The following is a 23319-nucleotide window of genomic DNA, read 5'->3' on the forward strand; positions in this document are numbered from 1 at the left end:
GAGAGTATCGTGATTTATTCCCACTTTTACTGGAAGTTCAGGGCAGCCAGAAACAGAAAACGTGTCCGGCCTCCCAGACTGTCTGCACAGCCCGAGCAGCTGCCCCAAGGACCAAGGTCAATGGGGAGGACCCGGTCGGGGTGACTGAAGATGCTTGTGCCGGGCGGGGCTTCTCACCCGGCACTACTGACATTCGTGGTCAAAGCAGAACCGGAAGGACACATCACAGCAAACCACCAAGTGCAAGAAACCAATGCCTGTCTTCCAACAACGGTCTTGCCAACTCACGGGCCTTCTGGAAAACGGGGGAAATGACACCTTCCACGGTGGGGGGCATTCCTGTCACTGGCTCAAATGTGACTGAAAGTCATCTGTAAAGCGCCCGACGGCCCGGGCTCTGCTGGTCAGAGCTCCGCGTGGACCCACCTCACGGTGCTCTGCTGCCCACATGGAGTTCACCACCTCTGCCCAGGGCACCTTGGAGGCTCACGCTGTGTGGGGACCAGCGGAAGGACCACCCGTGCCCCCTCCCAGAGCTGCACCCCACAAGGTGGAATCCCAGGGGCCACAGGCAAAGCAGGGGCAACCTGGTCTATTCTGATTGGGCAGAATGGCTCACCCACCTGGCCTGTCCAGGACCTGCAAAGGGACGGAGTGCCCGCCACGAGGATGGAGTGAGGACGGGGCAGCCCTCTCCACTCGGCCCACCCAACAGAACTGGCAGAGCACCCGGAGGAATCCTGCCGAGAGCCACGTGCCCCAGGCTCCACAGGGCCAGCTCCCCACCGCCAACCACGGGCCCGGGCACCCCGCCTGCCACTGGCTCCGTCGAATGGAGGCCCTGTGAGCCCACGCCAGGCCTGCGGGAGCGCCCCACAGGCAAAGCCAAGGATCGAGGCCCCCTCCCGAGTCTCCCGCTGACCGTAGCGGGCGTCAGGTGCGGGTGGGCAGCGTCTTGTAGGGGTTCAGGATGCCCTTGGGGTCCAGGAGGGCCTTGAGCTGCTGCATGAGCTGCAGGGCCTCGGGTGGCTTGCTGTAGCCAAGGACGTCCTTCTTCTTGAAGCCCAGGCCATGCTCGGCACTGACGCTGCCCCGCTGCCTGGCCGTCCACTCGTACACGTAGGGCTCCAGGGTGCCCAGCAGCGACGGGCTGAAGGCCTCTGCCGTCACGTTGAGGTGCAGGTTGCCGTCCCCTGGAGGGACGCGCAGGTCAGGCTGGGCCCCCCTTTCCTGAGAGCCCCCAGCCCCGCCCCTGCCCTGCCTGAAGGCCACCGGAGGAGTGCCGGCCCCACCCACCTCTGCCCTCACAGCCGGCTTCCAGACCTTCACGTCACTGGCCACTGACCTGCTGGTGACCACTCCCCTCCTCTGGGGGCTGCAGCTCCCTTGGCTTCACATACGTTTCTCTCCAAGTTCTCCCCAGCCCCCCATCTCCACCCGCACAGCCTAACCTCCAACCCTTCCCCGAGGGCTCCAGACTGAGAGGAACGAACACCCACCCGACCTGCGAGAGCCCCAGGCTGGACCACCGATGCCTCCACAGACCTGGGTCCCCAGTGCCCAGGAGGTCTCGGACCAGGTGACCTGGGGGCCTCTGACCCTGTGACCTGGGGCTTCTTAGACCCCCTCCCTCCATGTACATTTGTCAAATGCAGGGAGCAAACCAGGGATCCCTCTCCCACCAAAAGTGGTTCCCACTGATACCCTCAGGGTGAAGGCTCTGAAAACAAGGGTCTTTCCCAAGGGAAACACTGCGGGGGGCGGGGGGGGGAGATAAGCTTATCTCCACTGACACTCAGATATCCACACCAGCAGCCAGCCTGCATGTGCTTGCGGGCCCCCGTGGCCCCAAGGCCATTCCTGGCTGCGGGCTGGGACCCAGCCCCACTCCCACCCTCCCCACCTTCTGCACAGGCAAATCACCCCAACTCGGCTTCAAATAATTCCCACAGATACAAGCCTAAGATACATGAGCCCCAAATTGCAAACACACAGAAAAGAAACCATGATGACCAAGACCTGCAAGGACCTGCGACCTGGTGATTTCCAGAAACGGAAATAAATGTTTCACGTGTTTAAAGAAATGAGAGAGAAAAAAATATAAGACACTGACCAGGGAAAGCTTTTAAATACCCAGGCTGATCTTCTAGAAATGAAAAATACGGTCACTGAAATGTCAACAAGCAAAGAGAGATTAATGAAATGGAAAACAAATCACGCACACAGAGGATCAGAGCCACAGACAACAGGAAAGACAGACAGACGCGTGGGGACATCGCGAGCCCTCGACTGAAGCGCCAGAAAGAAGGGCCGGGCGGGGAGAGACGATATTTGCAGAGACCACAGGGGAGCGATTTCTAAAAGCCAAGCCCACCAGACCCCAGCAGGGCATGCCAACGCTCACCTAAACCAAGCAGAGTGAAGCCCAGGAACCCCGAGGAAAAGGGGAAGATCTTAAAAGGAACAAACAGGAAAAAAATGGACTCCTTTCAATGCAACCACACTCGCTGACAGCTAACTTTGCAGCAACAGAAGTCAAGACGGCAGAATGAGGTCTTCACTCTGCAGAGAACAGAACTGTCAACAGAGAATTTTGAAATCCATCGGAAAAAAAACACCGAAAAACAAAATTCATACATTTTCAGGTAAATGAAACCCGAGACATGCTGTCACCTACTTTCCCACACTAGAGGCAATTCTAAAGGCAGGGCTGTGACCCCAGGTCAAAGAAGGACCAGAGGTGTGGGTGAGTCTAGACAAACACTGACCTCGTGGAGTAATAACAACAGCACTGCTGCTATCTGGGGCTAAAAAACACGATGGAACACACTCCAAAACACAGTGTGTGACCAGGAGCAGATGGTGACACCAAAATGACAGGGTCCCAAGTGCTGATCAGGGCTTTCAGGGAAACAGAACCAGTAGGACACCTGCAGATGCACACAATGTACAGAGTGGGGGTTGGGGGGAGGGAGAGGGCTAGGAGGATGGAGGGACAGAGAGAGGTCAATTTTAAGGAACTGGCCCACGACTGTGGGGATGTGGGAGTCCAACCTGCAGGGTGGACCAGCATCTGGAGACCTGGGGACGAGCAGACGCTGCAGCTCGAGTCCAGAGGCTGTGGGGAGAATCCCCTCCCCGTCGGGGGACATCTGTATCTTCCTCTTCAGGCCTTCGACTGCTTAGATGAGGCCCACCCACATCATGGAGGGTAATCTGCTTTACTCAAAGTCTGCCAATTTAAATGTTCATTTCATCTTAAAAATACCTTCACAGCAACATTCTAGATTGGTGTCTGACCAAGAATCGGGGCAACACAGCCCAGCCAGGCTGACACACAAGATGAACCACCACACCACACTGTCTGGTAGGGGGATCATGATACTGATTAACTTCCAACCCTGCTAAGGTAGGGCCGCCCTGATAAGGCTACAATTCTAGGGCTACTGCCGAAAGAATAGATAGGCACAATTCCCTCATTAGTAAATGGAAACAAGTTATACGAGAAAAAACACCAACCAAAAGAAGGTAATAAATCAGAGAAAAAGAAATAGAAGAAATGAAGGACAAACAGAAGGCCCAAAGTCAGACGAATCCAGGTCACTGAGTAATTACAGTCTATGTAAATTACAAAATATGCCACCTCAAAACAGCCTGCTTTGGCATAAGGATTATTTTGAGCTGAAGGCAACTGAAAAGAAACAGGCACAAGAAAAGCTCTCTGCCCTCCGTCCACCTAAAAGCAGGACACGAGTGTGTAAAGGTGTCCCCACATTCCAGCAAGGTCAGGGTACCCACCTGAGACAACTCTGGCCTTGGTCTACACAAGCCTCACGTCCATTAGCCTCCCTGTGTGTTTATGCACCTTCCCACAATTTGCTGCCCAGAAGTTCTGTCCTCTTTCTTCATCTGTACCATCTCCAAAGGTGTACTGTTCTTTGCTAAGATGCCCTCTAAGTCCAAGTTCTAACTGAAACCAAGCAGGACCCTGTGGGGCTCCTGCGCAAGGGAGCCTCTCTGTTCTGCCTCCATGACCTTCCCTGAGCTCCAAAGGGCAGATTCAAACAGCTGCTAATCAGGGAAGGGAGGGGAGGCAGAGACAAGGGAGGGGCGGCCAGGAAACAACAGCGCAGCCTTGGGCCAGGGTCCTGGTCCCTCCTCAAGGGACACACAGAACAGTGTATTTGAGCTCTTTACAGAACTAAAACCCCCAACAAATGGAAGATGTCAGCATTCTTCATTCCAGAAAAGACCACCTGAGGCCAGATCAAAGGCGCGCAGGCCCTGCACACACAACCTAATCTCGTCAGCAACCCCACCCTTGAACCATGGCTATAAAACTCCTCACCAAAAACCTCCCGGGTTGGGACCCACAGTTTTTCAGGGCACAAGCCCACTGTGTCCCCCTCTGCCTGGCAAAGTAATAAAGCTATTCTTTTCTACTTCACCCAAAACTCTGTCTCCGAGATTCCATTCGGCACCGGTCACCGAGGCCGAGTTTTCGGCATCAAACTGACAGCCCGCATCCCCTATCTTCAGAATTAGCAGAGGCACCAGGAGAAGCAGAGGGGTCTACTGTCACAGCGAGAGCTCCTCTCGGCAGCCAACAGCCGAGCACGTTCCAGGAAAGGGGCGGCACAGAGTGCACACTTTACCTGAAGGGCCTGCAGGGAGCACACTCCTCTCAGGCACCCACCGAACGGACATGGAAACTGGCTGCACCCTGGGCCAGGGACACGCTGCAACTGAAGATGAGTTCCACCCAGCTCTCTGCCCACAGCACAGTCAACAAGCCCATGATCTTTAAAATGGCTAGAAAACTCCCATATGTTTGGAAATTTAAAGACACAATACTGCCTACCTCATGGGTCAAGGAAGCAATGACAATGGAAATGAGAAAATATTCAGACCCGAAAGATAATGACAGTGCCATCAGACAGGGTGGGACCTGGGGCTTCCCTGGTGGCGCAGCGGTTAAGAATCCGCCTGCAAATGCAGGGGACACGGGTTCGAGCCCTGGTCCGAGAAGATCCCACATGTCGCGGATACAACTAAGCCCGTGAGTCACAACCACTGAAGCCCGCACACCTAGAGCCCATGCTCCACAACTAGAGAAAGCCTACACGCAGCAATGAAGACCCGACGCAGCCAAAAAATAAAATAAATAAATAAATAAATGTAAAAAAAAAAAAAAAAGAAAAGAAAAGCACTAAAATCATTAACTTCAGCGGTCTGCTTTTCGTGATTAGCAGTAATATTTTGATATTCGACTACAAAAACTCCTCTATATCCTGGTTCCTCCTTTGCCTCTTTGACGCCGTCCCTCTGAGCTATCTGACAGGTTGCCTCCCATCCTATGTCCTCAGTATGGTCCCCGAATAAAACTTAACTTACAACTTTTAGGTTGTGCATTTTTCTTCAGTCAACAGAGACAAGAAACAAACCAAATGAGCAGTTAAACAGCCCCCCTCCGCAAAGGCTGGACATGGCACAAAGGAAAAGAGGGATAATATGAACAAGGTAATGCCAATACACTCGAAGGCTTAGAAAAGATGGACTAATGCCCAGAAAAAAAATTACCACAACCAATTCTGAAGAAAAGGAAAGCTAGGAGAGCCCTCTAGTTGTTAAAGAAATTTCTCTGTAGTCAATCCCACTCCCCCGCAAAAAAATACCCACAAAAACCTTCAGGCCCAAATACCCTCATTTACAAGTTCTACCAAACATTCAGGGAGAAGGTAATTCCAACCCGACAGACTCTGCCAGAGACGACCCCCAAATCGTTTTAGGACTTTGAGACCAACATCCAGCCTGGACAGAAGAAAGAAGCCTTACAGGACAGGATGGAGAAAGCCCTACACGGGATAAGTAAACGGGATCAAACAAGACACAAAAAGGATTGTGGCCACGCTGGGCTTATCCTGGGACACAGGCCCACTTGCCCTCAGAGGTCTGGAGTGATGAGCCTTGTTGGCTGGTCAAAGGAAAACCAGCACTGGGCACCTGGGCAGACCCAGGAAAAGCATTTGACAAATCCAACGTTCCTCCTCAATTCTTGAAAGTGGAATCCCTCCACTCAAGCGTTCAGAGCGATGCTGGGCCAGGGCCAGGCCTCCACCGTGTGACCCTCACCGCACCTCTTCAGACCCTCACAAGCCCAGGAGGCACTGCTGAATCCCACCCTGGAGACATGGATGGAGGCCCCAGCACACCTGCCCTGTGGACGGGGCTCTGAGACGCCCAGTTCCAAAGGCTGCCGGGAATGAAGCGGAATGAAACAGTTCCTTTCATTTTGCATGACTTTTCTGCAAAAAATCATTATCTGAACTGCTTTTAAGATCCTTCTGTCTGAGGAGGGAGGGGTGAGGCCCCTTCATCAAACCCCGAGACCCCCGCGTTCAGGGCCCACCTCCCGCTGGCCCAGCCAAGCCCAGACCTTGCGCTCTGCCTCCGAGACGGCCCCAGAGACCGCGTGGCGAGGACGCGGGTCCTTCCCCCTCCTGGCCCAGGGTCTCCACCCGCACCGCGGGCCGCGCTCACCCAGGTGGCCGTAGCCCACCACATGCTTGGCGTGCAAGCCGAGGCGGGCCCGCAGGTCGCTCACGAGGTCGTAGAGCCTATCCAGGGGCAGCGAGAGGTCGTACTTGTACACGTAGCCGTCCCGGCTCAGGGCCTCGGTGATCCTCTCCCTCAGGGCCCACAGCATCTGGAAGTGAGGGGACGGGCACGGTCACCTGCGGCGGGCAGGGCAGCGATGCTGCGTTGCTGTGGGGTGACCGCGGGGTCGCGAGGCGAGGAAACCCTCTGGGTGACAGAAATGTTCTGCGTCGTGACAGGTGTGTGGCTTCTGTCCCAGAGTCCACATGGGACAAGGTCCCCGAATGAGGCCACGGGCTGGCCCCCGGGACCCAGGCACCCAGGGCCCCTCTCGGGACAATCAGAACTGATCCCCCATGGGGCCCCAAGCGAGGGTCGGGGGAGAGCAGGTGCGGGAGGACCATGGCAGACAGGGGGACATCCCGGGCCTGGGCTGGGGGACACGGGGAAGGACTGAGGGAGCAGAGAGGCAGGGCGGCCTCATCATGGTCACGCTGTCCTTCGCGAGAACGCCTTCCCTATCGCGTGAGAGAACAGAGGGCCTGGGAATGCCCGTCCCACTTTGGCCTCATCCCTGCCCTGCCCTAAACCCCCCACTCCCCATTTCAGGAAACCTCTCGGCAAACCAACCTCCTCGGCAAGGCAAAAACTCCTTTCTCTTGCTTTTTTAACATACCCCCAGTGCAATGATCACCCCTGAAATAATAACAATAATTCCTCGCCACCGTGGAACATCCGGGCAGCGTCCGGATCTCCCCGGCTCTCTCACAGACTTCTACAGCAGAGGGTCACTCAGCACCTGCTGCCCGCACACACCTGGAGTCCAGCCACATCCCTGCACGGCCGGCCTGAGCCGGCCGGTCCCACCTGTCCCCTGTGCCCAGAGGCTCCTCGAGCCCCACTCATGTCCATCACGTCCTGGTGCAGCCCCAAGTCCTGCTGCCCCCTTGTCTGCCCACTCCCTCACTGTGCTCCAATCCCACCCTCTCCAGAAAGTTCTGTCTGGAACACGGCAGGCACCAGCCCCCTCAGGGCCTTTGTGCACCGCACAGGTAACTCACTCCCCACCCCGCATCCATCTGTGCTCAAAATGTCCCTTCAGGGACTTCCTCCTGACCCCTCACCCACCCAGGAAGGATGCTGGCCCAGCCCCCTCCTGTGTCACCCAGCTGGGCCCCTGGCACCGACGTTTGAGAACGGGGCTGTGGAGCCAGCAGCCCAGACAGGGCAGGACCAGAGGGGCCACCGAGACAGGTGGCACCAACCCCCAGGGATGGGGCACCCAGCCCAGACAGATGGCCCGGCTGGGGACATGTGCTCACGCTCAGCCACAACCCACAATCTAACTGCACGCGTCACGGGAAGGACGAGGGCCTCAGCCTTCACACACCTTGATCCTCCTCTGATCGGTGGCCAGGGTCCCGTCGGTCACCAGTCCCGAGCCCAGCACCTGCTCCAGGAAGCCGCTCAGCTTCTCCGCATCGTGCCCCGCCCCGGAGCCCGAGGTCTCGATGAGGACGTAGAACGGACTTTCTGGAGGGGGCAGAGGGAAAGCGGAGGGGAAAGCAGTTGGCCAAGAGCTAGGACAGGTCTAGGCCAGCCGCAGCTCTGGTACCCCTGACGGCGCTCATGTTGCCCACAGAGCAGCCGCTGGCTACTCGGGTTGAATTTCAGACAGTTTAAAAATAGGTCTTTCACTGTAAGAGAAGCCAGGCCCCCTGGAGACAGCACAAAGCTGTACTTTTGGTGCCTGGATGGGGTGGGGGCGCCCCAGGGACCCCTCTTACCAAACTGTGTGCTAAAGGGGAGGCCCAGCGCTTTGCAATGGCCGATAACACCCCAGGGGCCCTCCAACCATCCAGAGATCTTCTGTCCCTCCAGGGACCCTTCGCTCCCCACCCCCAGGGACCCTCCGTCTTTCCAACGGTCGTACATGTCTTATTTCTCTACCCTGGACAGGTGGTTTCCTATTTTATACGAAAACAAATGCCTCAGTAAAAACTTAAAGCATAAAGTTCTTTCCACACTTATGACTATTATGGACTGAACTGTGTAACCGCCCACCCCAAATTCCCACGGTGAAGCCCTAATCCACCTCTTATGCGACTGTATTTGGAAATTAGGCCTTTAGGGATGTAATTCAGGTTAAATGAGGTCCTAAGAGTGGGGCCCTGATCTTTCAGGTGCCCTCATGGGAATAGGAAGACACTCCAGAGGTCTCTCCCACACACACACAGAAGACGCCCCGTGAGGACTTTCACCAGAACCCAACCCTGATGGAACCCTGGTCTTGGACTTGCAGCCTCCAGAACCAGGGGAAATAAATTTCCTTCTTTAAGGCTGTAGTGTTCTGTTAGGGCAGCCTGGGGTAAGACAACGATCATTTCTTCCGGGTCGATTCCAGAAGTGAAAATACCAAGGTGTACAGCTGCACGGACTTAGCTTTACACAGAGCGCGGACTAAAGACCTGGGCATGACGAGCTCACTGGCAAAGCAGAACGAGCTGGCTGAGCTCCGAGGGCCAGCACTTCATGCGATGACACGTCTCCCAGTGCAGGAGCCGGGGGGGCGCCCCTGAGTGTGCATCTGGCTGTTCCAAAGACCCCAGGGCTACGGCACGACCGACAGCCTTTGACTGAACTCCGGGGGCGCACGTAAAACGAATTTCAGGGAGAATTCTGCTCTCAACAGCTATAGGGACGCCGGAACCGTGGCGACGCTCCCTGCCACCTCCTACTTCACGGACGGGACGGAGGCTCCGATCAGCCCACACATCAAACGGCACAATAGGGGCGGTGGGCGCTGCCAGTGGGCGGGGACAGTACCTTGCACGGGGCAGGCGAGATGGAGGTGGAGCCCGACCAGCTTCATGCACTCGGCGTCCATGAACTCGAATGCGGACAGGATCTCACCCAGCATGCCCCTGCAGGTGCAGAAGGTCTGCAAAACCTCAGCAAAGCCAGGACAGCCTGCAACAGACATGGAAAAAGGACAGTTGAGCTGGTCATGCAGAGGCAGGGCCTCACCTACGGGCCCACCTGAGCCCCCTTTCAAGCAGCAAAACCAACCCGTCTCCTGGCAACGGCGCTGCTGAGCTGGGCAGCCTCGCAGAGCGGGACAAGCCACCCGGGTCAGCCACCACGTCGTAGGTCACAGGCATCGAAGAGAAAGAGAAAAGGCTGCCTGAGAGCCCCGACGCTCAGGAAAGCCACTTGGAAAGTCCACAAACACAGGGCCAGCAACGGGCCGCCCCGGAAAACGGCTTAGCTGTGCGTCTCTGACAACACCCAGGGCCCAGCAAGTCATTCAAGGCACATGTACTGACCCCCGAGCTCCCCGTGGTGTCCCGGTGCTTGGAGCTGACCACCAAGCGGCCCAAGGCAGAGAGGGGACGTGGATAGGTCAGCAGGCGGGGAGGGGTGGGCACACTTGGCCTTTCAGGGCAGGGATGGGAAGGCACTGAGAGGTCGTGTGGAGGTCAGGGAGGAGGGTCTGGAGAGAAGATCCCGCGAGTGAAGCTCAGGGGCTGAGGCCCAAGGGACACGTGCAGGACCCCCGGCTGGACGCAGGGCTGGACATGGCGGGTTTGGCGATACATGAACCCCAGCCGCAGGGAGCGTTAGTGAACTGGATACAGATCAGAAGAAACCTTCCAGAATGCATCACAGAGTGAGACAGGATGGAAACTCGGGTGCAGGGAAGACACAGGGAGGGTGGACAGATTGATAGGCTCTGTCGTGCGTCTAATCGCAGTCCTGAGAGGGGAGCAAAACGGGGGCAACCGCTGACGACGGGGGGGTGGCAGGAAACTTATGGAAGTGGGAGAACCAAGCCATGGGTTTAAGAAGTTCAGGAAACCCAGAGAGAAAAAGAAACGTACTCTCACACACGACATACCGAGACCCATAAAACGCCAAAGGTAAAGAGAAAATCTTTAAATCGGCCAAAGAAAAAGAGAGAGAGTCCCTCAGAGCAGCGGCAGCAGAGGACGGCTGGCTGGCGTCACCAACAGCCACGGAGCCACGCGGAGGGGCGCCCTCAACAGGACGAAAGGGCACAGATGCCAGCCTGTGCTCGCCAGAGTGTCTTCCAAGAATGGGGTGAAAGGGAGATGGTTTGGGACAGACTCAAAGCGAGGACTCAGCAGCAGGCGTCCACGACAGGAAACGACGGAGGACGTGTTCACAAGGCACGTGGCCTCTGCAGGAAGGCCTGACGCAGGGGACAAAGAAAATGGCACGTGTGGAAAATAACAGTAAAAGGACCACCAGAGACCGGAGACTGATGGGCTCAAGACGAGAGCCCGCGCGTGGTGGGAGCCACTGGGGCCCCTGCGTCCCGCCGCCGGGCAAGGTGCCGGGACCTCCCAGAGATGGGCCTCTGGACCAGCAGAGGAGCGGAGGCTGCAGTTAACCTAACGCAGCTGAACGACGGCGGGAAAGGAGATGCAAACAGGTGATGGAGGGATCGGAACAAAGTAGACGTGAGCCCGTTTTTCAAGCCTGCTCTGAAGGGAAGCAGAGAACGTGAACGGCCGGCGAGGGAAATGTCCCAACGCGTTCGCAGAGACAGGTGGTCCAAGACAGGGGAGGCCAGCGGCTGGCTTACAGAGGGGACTAATTACTGCCCCCCCAACCCTGTGATGAACAGACTCATGCCCTTGATCTCGCGCCAAACCACATCATTTCCCTGTGAATCTTACTGCATAAGCTGCCTAAGTAACAAACGCCAGGTGGATAAAACGGGCAAAGCCCCAGTTTTGTTACAGAATAGAGTGTGTGCTCTGCCCAGACCCCACCGTGGACACCAACGAGGCCAGGTCCCAGACCCTTTGGAAACAGCGAGAAGCCCAGAGAAACAGGAGGGACCGCACACGGCAGCTCAGCCTGAGAACCCGCTCGAGAGGCAGACGGAGGGCACCTACCGAGGAAAGCCACGTTCACAGCGCTGGGCTTGGGCGGACACAAGATGGACACGGCGGTGATGACCCCCAGGGTGCCCTCCGACCCGATGAAAAGCTGCTTCAGGTCATAGCCCGTGTTGTCCTTCCGCAGGGATGTGAGGCAGTTAAGGATGGTGCCGTCGGCCAGTACCTGGGAGGGAGCAGAGACGGGCACTCTTGCATCAGCCCACGGCCCCAACAGATGCCCTGGGGAGGCCGACCCAGCCCAGGGCACCCTGAGAAAGCTAAGCCAGTCATCAGCCCCCCGCCCCACTTTGGTCCAGGAACACAGGGGTCCCTAGGGTGGCACCAGGCCTGAAGTCACCCCAACAGGCTGAAAGAGGGGCTTCTCTTCCCCGGGTGCAGTGACGATCCCCACCCCCACCACGATCAGGAACCTCAGGGCCCAGTTCTCAAGGGAAGCTGGCCCAAAGCAGGGCACACCTGGGGTGCAGGAGGGCGCACCCGGGGAGGAGTAGGGCAGAGAGTGGCAGTGCATCAGGCCCCCCACCCCTGCACTGCTCATCCACAGGCCCCGCAGTCATGCTCTGTAGGCCCGTCCTGAGTCTTGCTTGGTTCATTTAGTCAGAAGCTTAGTGAAACAGCTTGTGAAAATGAGAAAGTGAGTCACAATAAAAAATAACCGGCGTCCAGAGGACAAAGCTACAGGAACCTCGTGCTTTGGCAGATGCAAGTCGTTCCCTCCTCGGGTCAACGGAGGGCCCTTGCTTTAGGGAGCCCTGAGGTGTGCTTCACAGACGCAACAGCCCTCGGGGTGGTGACAGTGGCGCCACGGGGCTCATCTGAGCACGAGCTACCAGGAAGCTGGAGGGCAGAATGCTGCTGGTCCGGGAAGCTGCTCGGGCTTCCCACGGCAGCTCCTCACAGGGACAGGAGGGCAGCGGACACGCCATCACCTCGTGGGAAGCCAGAAAGCGGGGTGCTTCGTGTAACCCCCAAGGCCCTGGTGGGACCGAGAGGAGACCGGGGCTGGTACAGTGGGAACCTGGATCTCCAGGCTGGGACAAGGCCCCATCCCCGAGGTGGCCTCGTGCACCTGCGCCACCCGGGGCCCAAGAGGGCAGCCCCCATGCTGGGCCTGCACCACCCCAGGTGTCTGCAGGGAGCAAGGGTGGACCTGACAGGGGGTCTCACCCAGAGACCTCGCATGCTGACCACTGGGAAAGTCAGCCACCCTGGGACCGACCTGGGGACCAGAGCGAGCCCAGCCAGGTGTCCCTGGAAGCAGGGCCAGCGCTGAGCCGCGACAGTGTCCCCAGCTCACCACTTCCAGGCCCAGGACCGTCCCCCGCAGCGAGCCGTATCGCAGCAACCGCAGGCCGCCTGCGTTGGTCGCCACGTTCCCCCCGATGTGGCAGCTGCCCTTCGCCCCGAGGTCCAGCGGCACGACAAAGCCCCGCTCCTCCACATACCGGCTCAGCTCCTCCAGGACGCAGCCCGCCTGGCAGACCAGGACCCCTGCCAAGCAACCAGAGCGCCCGCGGGGACTCTCAGCTCAGGACCCCCAGAAGGGGCGTCCACCCGGAACCCGGGCGAGGAGGAAAAGGGGCGTGTCCCCCCTCCCTCCCCAGAAGATGCCTTCATGAGAAAAGAAAAACAACAGTGAGGCGAAATGGAGGAGAAACACGTCACATACACCACCCACACCCACACCCACGCGCTTATCACGCCAGGGAGCCGCAAGCGGAGGGCTGCTACAAGGCCGTGGCCCTCGACCGTGGGGGTGATTCTGCCCCTGGGGACACGTGACAATCCTGGAGGCAATCTGGGCTGGAGGGGCCGCTGGCATCAAGTGGGTGGAGGCCAGGGTGCTGCTCGACACCGCCCAGTGTCCAGGTGCCCCTGCCAGACAGCACGATCCACCCATATGTCCTGCCCGAGGCACCAACTCGCCGTTGGGGAGCCCCGAGCTTCATGAGCACGGAGCGCCTTAGACGCCTTGCACGCCCCGGGAAGGGCCGGCACGGCCAGGAAATGTCAATCTGAAGGGGTCGCAGGAACAGGTCAAGCCCAGGGGGTGAGTCATCCCAGTAACCAACTAAATAACAACCCCCCTCCAGACGCACCCGGGGGCCCGGCTCGGGTGGAGTGGTGGTGGCGTCTGGGCCCCCCCCAGGCCCGGGTTCCCCACGGCCCAGCCCCGCAGCTGAGAGGGATGGTCCTGACGACAGCTGGCCTTACCAGACACGTTGTGGAAGCTGACGATCTGGTTCATGAGGGCGGTGGACACAATGATCTCATCAAAGACGGGGGTACTGCCCCCCACCATGCCCGTGTTGCCCCCCTGTGGGCTCACGGCCAGGTTCCTCTCGTGACAGTACCTGGGACACGCACAGGACCAGCGTCAGGGCCCCTTTCCCACACCACCGGCCCAGGGGGACACTCTCGGGGCCCTCCTGCCGCAGCCTCGAGGGGGTGCCTCCTCGGCCCCCACGCACAGTGGGAGTCTGACAGGACAAACGTCCATCACACAGCCACCTGGGGAGCTGGCGGCCAGCATCTTCCCAGAGCACGGCTGAGGCCCCGGCTGCCCTGCGATGCCAGTCCTCCAAGTACAGACAGTCCGAGCAACAGCTGCAGCCCTCCCTGTTACCTGAGGAACCGCAGCCCCCAGGCACTCGGGGCTCCCTCCCACCTCCACGCCCCACGTCTCCTCTCTCCTTTAACCTTGGCCGCATGCCCTTCCCTCGCCCACAACCCTCCAGACCTACGTCAGACTCATCAGTAGCACCTCGTCCCCAACCAGGCTCCCGCTGTGCAAAGGCCTGAAGCGACAAGCGCCCCATTGGGTCAGGATTTGGGCAGCAGGGCACGTGCCCCGAGAGGCAGGCTGCCCACGTGCGTCAAAAACGCCGCCTGCCGGGCTCCCCTGGTGGCGCAGTGGTTGAGAGTCCGCCTGCCGATGCAGGGTACATGGGTTCATGCCCCGGTCTGGGAAGATCCCACATGCCGCGGAGCAGCTGGGCCCGTGAGCCATGGCTGCTGAGCCTGAGCATCCGGAGCCTGTGCTCCGCAACGGGAGAGGCCACAACAGTGAGAGGCCCACGTACCGCAAAAAAAAAAAAAAAAAAAGCCACCTGCCATGCAGTCAGCCTCCAGCCGTGGCTCTGACAGAGAAGGCCGGGGCACCCGCCCACCTGCCAGCTATTCTGAAGCACTGGACACACCTCAACGTGCCACCATGGGGACAAAGCACTCACAGGGCGCACACCTTCCATGCAATGACAGAGGCGTGGAAGAATAATTAGCAACAAGAAATGGGCACGGATATTGCCAAACGGAAGGGAAAAAAGACTCTGACACTGCAGATACAACGTGGTAACATTTAAAAACCCTCACCCCCGCGAGAAAGACGCTGAGCTAACACACCAAAATGTCGCCGGTGGTTTTCTTTGAGGGGAAATTACTGGCTGCTTTCACATTTTTTTTCTTTATGGTTTTGTACGTTTTCCAATTTTTCTATAACCAACACGAGAACGTATTGATACAAAACATCAAAGAACACATTTCTCAAGAAAAGGTCCGTCTCCTTCCCTGCCCTGCCCTTCGAGTCTGCAGCCGCTCCCCACCCAAGGCCCAGCTGGTACCCCAAGGGTCCAAGATTCCGGGCTCAGCCCTGCTCAGGCTGGCACCGCCCCCGCCACCTCCCCGGCCCCGGTCACTGTCCACCTCACGGGGTCTGCCTGTTCTGTGTCCTGTGCCTGTGAGGAAACCATGGGTGAGCAACGCAGGAGGGAGGGTGGGCAGGGCGTGTACCTGAGGATGTGCGCCACCTCCTGGGACGTCCGGGGCCTCAGCAGCACCTTGCTGGAGCCTGCAAGACAGAAGCCGCGCGGTCACCCCGCGGCAGGGCTGCGTCCCACCTCCTGGCGGAGCTGGCCCACAAACCTCAAGGACCAAAACCCGACGGCAGGAGCGGCCCGTCTCCAGCTGGAGGGGGCGGAGGGCCAGCAGGTGGTGGTCTGTGGTCCTGAGCTGGGCCCTGGGAAGCAGGCTGGCAGGGCCCCAGGGTAGGGGCGTCTGCCCGCCTTCCCCACTGAAGGTTACTGGGTTTCCCTTGTAATTTAATACGGGTCTCGCGCAGAGACACTTTAGGCTACGTCGATACCCTGTCGCCCCGCAAACGGTCGCCTGTGAATCATCCTTACCTGAATCTGTTCTCAGGACAGGTACCAGAGGTGATGTTTCTAAATGCATCCATCCCCTTCCCTCTCATGTATTTGTGTCCTTGGCTATTTAATCACAGCCGGGCGGGCTCATGGGTTCTTAGGTTGTTCATTGGTTACAATTCTTTGCTGCCACGATTTATTTGATGTCCAGCGTGGCCTCGTCTGTCGGCATTGCTGACCACTGTCTCCAAGACAATCAAGTGTCTTCCCACCCTTTCAATTTTGTGGGAAGTATCAGTACTTTAAGTGGCTAAGAGGCTGCAGGAGGGCAGCAGGGCATCTAGCAGGTGTTCCTGCTGGCCAGCGATTTCATGGAGCTCTGAGAGCGGGCTGTGATTGCTACCTTACCCTTTTTATTCTGAAAGCCATTTCTCACTTGCTGTTCATCAAATGGACTGTGCCTGCCCAGGCAGCTGGCTGTTTGGCACCCAGATCCTTCAGGACAGCACAGTCCAGGGACCCTGGTCACCCCCGAGGCTCTGTCGGTTTCACTCACACACTGTTTCTCAGCAACACCTGAGCACCCACCCTCTGTGCCCTGTGATGGGCACAGAGAATAAAAACAGACGAGTTCTCCCGCCCCTGGGAAGTTTACTTTCTCACGGGGGAAAGGATAAGAAAACGGTCCAACGTGTTAATAAGGGGAGCCTACAAAGAGAACGGAGCACAGAGCAGAGAATCATCAGAGGCAACTCGGGGGAACCGCCCAGGACTGGAGGGAAGGAGCGTCCAGCCCGGACAGGCCGGGACGTGCAGGCCAGTGAGGGGACAGGTGGAAAGCCCGGCTGCACAGGCTCCGGACACCACCCTGCTGCGGCCTTCCTCCCTCTCAGCACCCTCACAGTGCTCTGGGGCTGTCCCTGCAGGGGGACCGCCCTGGATCCAGGCTCGCTCAGCACCCCACCCACCACCTGCAGCATCCCAGCGTTTCCAGGTGCCTCACCCCCATCCGCTTTCCTGGCCTCCTGAGCGCCCCGGCCTCCTGGCGCAGCTGCTCCGGCACTCCCGCCTCTTGTCTCTGCTTCCCCTGCAGCCCTAGGGCACTGACCCCTCTCCCTCCCTCAGGATGCCTCCGGGCTTGGGGTGCCAGAGGAGCCCTCCTCCCCTGGGGCCTCGTCCAGGCGCCCTCCTCACGCACACAAACCTGGCGGCGCCCCGGGTTCTCGGTCTCCCAGCGAGTCCTGGGGATGTCAGTGCCCACCGACCTCAGGGTCAGCACAGCATGCCCGGCTGCCGCCCCCTGCATGTGTCGTATGTCGGGGCTGCTTGCACACGACGGGGCAGAGCTGAGGCCCAGGACCTCCTGCCCGCCCTCTGCAGGAGCCTGCTGGCCGGGCCATGGAAACTGTCAACAGCAGGACTGAGACCTGGCCTCGGGGCGTCCAGTGGCCCGCAGAACAGGCTGCCCCCGCTCCAGCATCCGCACAACCCCTGGGACTGTGGCCCCCCGACGCTTCCTCGAGGACGTCCCTCCTGTCCCTGTGTCATCCACGTTTCCCTCTCCACCTGCTCATCCCCGATGACACCACAAACCTGCTGAGACGGCGCTCTCATCCTAGAACTAAAGACGAAAAGTCCCTTCACTTGACCCCCGAGCCCTGCAAGCCTCACCCACTTCTCTGACCCTCCTGGCCCCTCACACCCCAGGACCGGCTCCAGGGGCGCATGCATCCCCTTCACACCATGGAGAACCTCCCACGTGTCCCCAAGGATGCCCATGTGGCCCGTCTCAGCCTGTCCGTGCGGCCGCATCTGACCCCACGATCCCACCTCCCTGCCTTTCTTCCCCCGGCCCCTGGTGCCACGCCCCTTCGGCGGGCCCCTCGCCCCTCCACTGGACACAGCGGTCATCAGCCTCCTCGGAAGGCCGTTGCTTCCCCGCCCTAGACCTCAGACTAGCTTGCTCCACGGCCCGACAGGCCCCCTTGCGTGGCCACAGGAACACGTCCAAACCCAAACTCCTGGTTCTCCCTGCACAGATCCACCCTCCTCCGGTCACTCTCCGCATCAACTCAGCAGACGGGTCCAGTTTTTGCTACTGCTCAGGCCAAATGTCCCTGCGTGCCTGCCGTCGTTCCCTCACACCCTCATCCAGCCGTCAGCCAACCTCCCTTCCAGACACACCTGAGCCAACCGTTACTCAGCGGCCAGCCCCCCGCCCGGGCACCCGGGCCCTCGCACACCCACTGCGGCCCCCTCCGCCGTGGCCCTCCGGCCGCACTCCCCATCAGCGGGCAGGAAAGGTCAGGACACACAGGGCCCTCGAGGCCTCGCTGACCCGCCCCTCCCCGACCTCCTCCCGCCAGCCATCCACTCGGGCCGCTCATGCGGTCTCAGGTCTCATGGCTCCTCCAAGGAGCCCAGTGCAGCCCTGCTCTGAGGCTTTGGCTGGCTGTCCCTGCTCTAGGCACGCCCTTCCAGAGGCTTTCCCAGGTCGGAGAAAACGGCCTGTGCTGGGGGGTGCTCCAGGGCGCTCACGGCCATGTGGAGCGCAGCCCAGCCCCTGCTCCTGCTGCCACCCCCAGGTCAGCCTCCTGTCCCTCTGCACATCCAGGGCCCCAGCCTTTCACTCGGTGCAGGCGCAAAGTTTGTAGGGTTAACCCATGAGCGAGTGGTCTAAGTTTTGAAGGAAGAAATGTTCAATAAGCTTCCATTTCAAATAAAATCTCACTTTTTAAGAAAAATTAAAAGACCCTAATCAGCTTTTGCTAGCTTACATTTTCTACGTAACTCTGAGATTAAAATGATCAAAAATTTAGACAGGCTTTCTCTCCAAAAGAAAGCCGCATAAAGGGGTATTTAGACAAAAATTCACCAAGTACCCCAACAGACGCCCACTGAGCAGCCGCTGGGCCCTGAGCCCTTGGACTCACAGCTGAGCAGGCCCAGCGCGGCCCCCCGAACTCAAGGAGACAGGAAGCCCGCAGGGGTCCTCCACATGGGCACGCAGGGCAGGCTGCCCACTGCCCAGCCCCCAGGTAGGTGGCTGATGGGGAGGAAGGCCCCCAGGAGACTGCAGCCGCCGCCGGCTCAGGACACCCCAGAGCATGGGCACGCGGGCCTCGGGGACGAGCAGGTGGGGCGCCCTGCGTGGGGCTGGGCACTGAGGTCTGTCCGCCCAGACAGTAGCACCAAGGTGGGACCGCGACCGGCCTGGCGGAGCGGGGGCGGGCATCACCCTCTCCGGCCTCCAGGATCACTGCCTGCTGGGCGGGGCCTCTCAGCAGGGCAGTGCCGCCCCTGTGGGCAGGGCGGGGCTGGACGCCCTTCCACTCGAGGGCGCCCCAGCAGAGAAGTAGAGCCGAAGGTTGTCCAACGTCTCGGGCCTCCCACAGGGGCAGGACCGCCCCGTTATCTGCGCCTCCGCCCCAGTTCCACTCGCTCAAGACTCTGCACTGTGGTTTGGAACCTCACTCGGAGGTTTTCCCGCCGGCAGCACAGCCCTCAGAGTGTCCGAGTCAACAGCACAGCACACCCTCCACTGCTCTTTTTCAGTCCCGAGTGCGCTGGATCCAGGCCCAGCCTGAGGACCTGGCTGCCCAGCGTGTCCTGGAATTACAGGTTTAAATATGCCCCCACGTTGTAAATTGCCTGTCTTCTAGCTCTCCTTAATATTGTAGCAAGAACATCACGGAAGTAGGTCACGTAATCTCTGAAATCATTTCAGAAGAGAACACAGGGTATTAGGAAATCTCTGTTATCAAGAGGGTGCGCTGGGTCCAGGAGGAGAAGCGCTGGTACAGTGGAGGAGAGGAAGCTGCACTGGGGAGAACAGGCCTCCCAGAAGATGCGTCCACCTCCCAGAAGATGCGTCCACCTCCCAGAAGGTGCGTCCACCTCCCAGAAGATGCGCCCACCTCCCAGAAGATGCGTCCACCTCCCAGAAGATGCGTCCACCTCCCAGAAGGTGCGTCCACCTCCCACCCCTCAGAACCCGCGAACGTGACCGTATTTGGATAAAGCGTCTTTACAGGTGTAATTAAGGATCTTTGAGATGAGATCATCCTGATTAGGGTGGGACCTCAATCCAAGGACAGGCATCCTCACAGGAGAATGGAGAGGGGACACAGGGGAGAGGCCATGTGAGGACAGAGGCAGAGACTGGAGTGATGCTGTCACGAGCCGAGGTCTCCTGGAGCCCCCGAGAGCTGGAAGAGGCAGCCTGCACACCCACCGCGGCCGGTCACAGCGCAGGCCCCCTGGAGGGAGCCCTGCCCACGCCTGGATCTCAGACTCTGGCCTTGAGAACGGAGAGGATAAATGTGTCGTTTTGAGCCTGGTTTGTGGTTCTTTGTTACACAGGTGGCCCCGGGAGACTAATGCAGGCGCTGAGGGGAAGTGAGCAGTAGTTAACACACACACCCACCTCTGAGCAGCTGGCGGGGGTGGGGGGAGGCGCTGTTTCATCTTTTAATGTGTAGACGTCGTGCATAAGAAAAGCGTTATGTGCCACCACCCAGAGCTCCTCACCGGCCTCACCTCAACTCACGCTGTTTCTCAAGCCCACCCACCCCGCCAAGTGTGAAGAATGAACAGACCCTTACTCACCCCGGACCGTCCTCAGCCAGTCCACATTGGGGGCCTCCAGCTCCTCTGGGTCTGTGATGACCCTGCCAGGGACGATGCGCTCCAGGGCAGCCAGGTCGTCCTCAGACACCACGGAGAAGGGCAGCCGCCGCACGGAGTAGCGCTCCCGGGTCAGCACCACCTCGGGAGCACAGGAGAATGCCGAGGAGCTGCCTCTTCGAACGAGGGGGCTGGTGCCCGTGGCCCCCCAAGGGCTGCCTGTCCCAGGGATCCTGGACGCCCCTGCCCATGTCCTCTGCTGTGCGGAGACTCCCTGAGGGCAGGCCACCTGCCACCAGAAGAGCCACGCAGGCCGCCTGGGCGCCAGACGGGACATCATCGCTCCTGCCCTGAAAAGCAAGTGACTGGACCTGGAACTCTGGAATACTACAGAGCAACGGAAAGGGAAGCACCTGCTGGGAAGAGACCTCGGCAGAGCCCAGGCCCAGGAAAGGTCCAGAAACAGACACCACTTTCCACAGTGGTGGTGGCGGAATGAGATTGGACCACCCGGGAGATGTGGGCTGGGGGGGGACAAGGGACACGAGGCCTTCACCCTGACGCAGTGTGCAGTCACCTCCTGACAAGTCACTGAGATGTACGCCCTTGGCTGAGGCCTGCCCTGGGTGTCAGCTTGTAACACCTGCAACAACCGTATCTCCCTTTCACCCCCCTTCCTTCAGAACAAACCAGGAGTTAAGGTGCTAAAAGGAAAGGGACAGATACCACTGAATTGTACACTTAAAAATGGTTAATATGATAAATCTTATGTTTCGTGGATATGTTACAAGTTTAAGAACCACGGAATCAAAGAAAGTGGGGGCGGGGGGAAGCTCCTCTGGCTGCCCACGGTGGGAGAGCCGGGATTCGCACAAACGCCACGCAGCCCTGCAGCCCCCCGGAGAGGCGGGAGGGGTGCAGCAGCCGTTTTCTGGATACTTCCACGTCACCTGATGCTCAGACAACCTGAGTCGGCACCGAGGGCAGCGTTCGCGCGTGGGTTCACACCCGCTGTGTGACCCTGAGAAAACGAACGAGCCTCTCTGTGCCTTGATGCAGCATGTGCCTCACCGGTGGGGATGAGGATTAAATGAACCACGGACGGTGACCCTCACCGTTAGGGGGTACGCAGTACAGGTGGGCGAGCTCAGGAAAGGAACTCTCTGGGACCCCCGATGGGGACCAGGAGCTTGGGGCCACGGCCGTCGGGCCAGCCCACAGGTGACCACCCGGGGCCAGGAGGGGCCGCCCCGGCTGGGAAGCAACGGCTAATCGCGGTGGCCCCGGCGCACCCGAGGGCGCTGAGTCACCCCGGCTCTTCCGGAGGGGCCGGGGCGCGCGGCCTGCGCGATCACATGACGGGACCAGCCCGGGCAGTCGGACCCAAGGACCCCGCGGGCGCCCGCCGCGCCGCAATTGCGCGCGCCCGCCGCCCCGGACCCGCGCCCCGCAGCCCCGCAGCCCCTCAGCCCGGACCCCGAGCGGCCGCGCGCACGCACTCACGTCCGCGTCCCCGCCGCAGGCCTCGCGCCGCCGCAGCCAGTGGGCTGGACGGGCGGGACTGCGCCTGCGCCGGAGGCCTCCCGCCCCGCCCCCGACCCCGGGCCCCGTCCCCGCCCCCGGGCCCCGCCCCTGATGCCTCCAGCCCCCTGGGCCCTGGTGCGCAGCTTGATCCAGCTTCCACGTGGGGTCAGCTGGCCTTGACCCGCGTTGGCACCGGCTAGTGGGGGTCCCAGCGCACCCTCCCACCCCTTCCACGAGGACTGGCCCCGGGTGAGAGCGTAACTGCTCACTCCTTCGTCCTACGGGCGGTCCCCAGGGGACTCTGGCTCACCCCCCTCCTCTGCCCCAGGGACGCCCTGGCCCCCACTCTGGCAGAAGGGCAGACATCTCTGCAGGTCAGGTACGCACTGCAGGCAGGCCGAACCCGAGGAGCTCCAGAAGCTGCCTGCCCAAGCATTCTTTAGTGATGGGGCCTCAGAGGAGCTGGGCTGGGTTGGTGACCCGGCCGCAGGAAGGCCTGAACCACACCAGGAGGGAAGAAGCCTCTCCGGCCTGCTGCCTCCTCCGGCCCCTTCAGGTTTGCACCTGCCCGGTGCTGGGCTGCCGTCTGCAGCTCCAGTGCATCCACCCAAGGGGGACAAAGGGAGGGGGGAAGCTTCCGGGCTGAGGGATGTTCCTCACCCCAGCAGCACGGGTGCCAGTTCTCAGCCGCATCACGTTCCCTCAGGGGTGCCCCAGCTCCATGGGGCACCCCTTCCCGGGGCTCCTGAGGCCCAGGGCCACCCAAGTAACACCTGCTCTAGGTGGCCGTGAGGCCGGCCCTCCTCCGAGCTCTGAATCCTAATCAGCGCCCCTCCTCCAAGCAGCCAAACCCAGACTCCAACTTCCTCCCCCTACCCTGCCCCCGCCCCTCGCCGACTTAGGGATGGCAGCCGCTTCCTCCAGTGACTGTTACCTCAGTGCTCCCTTTTTGCTCTTTCAGCCCTGGAATACCCTCAATTACATTGTTACAATAACTAACACAGTCCCTAGTACCCAGAGTAGAGTTCTCTTCCCACCCTCTGGCCCCCACGTGTCCTACCAAGGCATCTCCAGTACGTGTCTGGCTCATCAGTCCCAGAGTTCTTGGTGAGGCAGACAGGAGGGATGTTCTGTGGGATGCTAGGATGACGACCCGTGGCCCGGGGACTGCAGAGAGCGAGCGTGTGTACGTGGCCCAAGGCAGGGCCGCGACGGTGTGCTGCCAGCTCGACCAAGTATCAACAGAACAAAGATTCCGGTGGTCCCTGCATATTGGCACTGGCCAGATCAACAACTACCTGCCACCTGCCAAGAGCGTACGTTCTGCTCTGGTAACCATGCCCTGCTAGGAACAGCAGCTGCAGCGGGGTCTCACCCACATCTTCAGTAAACCATACTCCTTAAGACCTGCCCACCTCTTCCCAGGTAAGTTAATGGGGTGCGCTAGGAACATCACCCCTGACCTTCCCGCGAGGAGACATCCTGCCTTTGGATTATGC

The 23319-nt window shown here is 59.6% G+C and overlaps 1 protein-coding gene across 3 annotated transcripts; it reads right to left on the reverse strand.

Annotated features, from left to right (window-relative positions):
- Positions 1-21837, reverse strand: D2HGDH (D-2-hydroxyglutarate dehydrogenase). 3 transcript variants are annotated; one of them, XM_027115959.1, is made up of 10 exons: positions 21800-21837; positions 20279-20646; positions 15318-15375; positions 13743-13882; positions 12826-13019; positions 11523-11691; positions 9424-9567; positions 7988-8130; positions 6541-6706; positions 1-1193 (listed from the first exon to the last, which is right to left on the reverse strand). In XM_027115959.1, the coding sequence occupies exons 2-10, from the start codon at positions 20634-20636 to the stop codon at positions 934-936; spliced, it is 1632 nt and encodes a 543-aa protein (XP_026971760.1). In that variant the 5' UTR covers positions 20637-20646; positions 21800-21837; the 3' UTR covers positions 1-933. The 3 variants fall into 3 exon arrangements, 2 of the variants coding, with proteins under 2 accessions (XP_026971760.1, XP_026971770.1); XM_027115969.1 differs by lacking the exon at positions 21800-21837 and adding an exon at positions 21412-21747; XR_003434675.1 differs by lacking the exon at positions 21800-21837 and adding an exon at positions 3055-3232 and having other exon boundaries at positions 1090-1193; positions 20279-21747.
- Positions 21838-23319: the final 1482 nt, after the last annotated feature.

Source organism: Aethalodelphis obliquidens, unplaced genomic scaffold, assembly GCF_003676395.1.
Source record: "Aethalodelphis obliquidens isolate GAN/ISIS:26980383/991018 unplaced genomic scaffold, ASM367639v1 scaffold2, whole genome shotgun sequence".
Lineage (NCBI taxonomy): Eukaryota > Metazoa > Chordata > Mammalia > Artiodactyla > Delphinidae > Aethalodelphis > Aethalodelphis obliquidens.

What these genes read in the sequence shown, in the direction of transcription:
- D2HGDH (XM_027115959.1), bottom strand. Translation starts at nt 20,636, where the DNA reads ATGATGTCCCGTCTGGCGCCCAGGCGGCCTGCGTGGCTCTTCTGGTGG. An exon ending in CTGGCTGAGGACGGTCCGGG is followed by an intron (nt 15,376 to 20,278) that starts GTGAGTAAGGGT and finishes TCTGTCTTGCAG; the next exon opens with GCTCCAGCAAGGTGCTGCTG. An exon ending in CCGATCAGAGGAGGATCAAG is followed by an intron (nt 6,707 to 7,987) that starts GTGTGTGAAGGC and finishes CCTCACTTCCAG; the next exon opens with ATGCTGTGGGCCCTGAGGGA.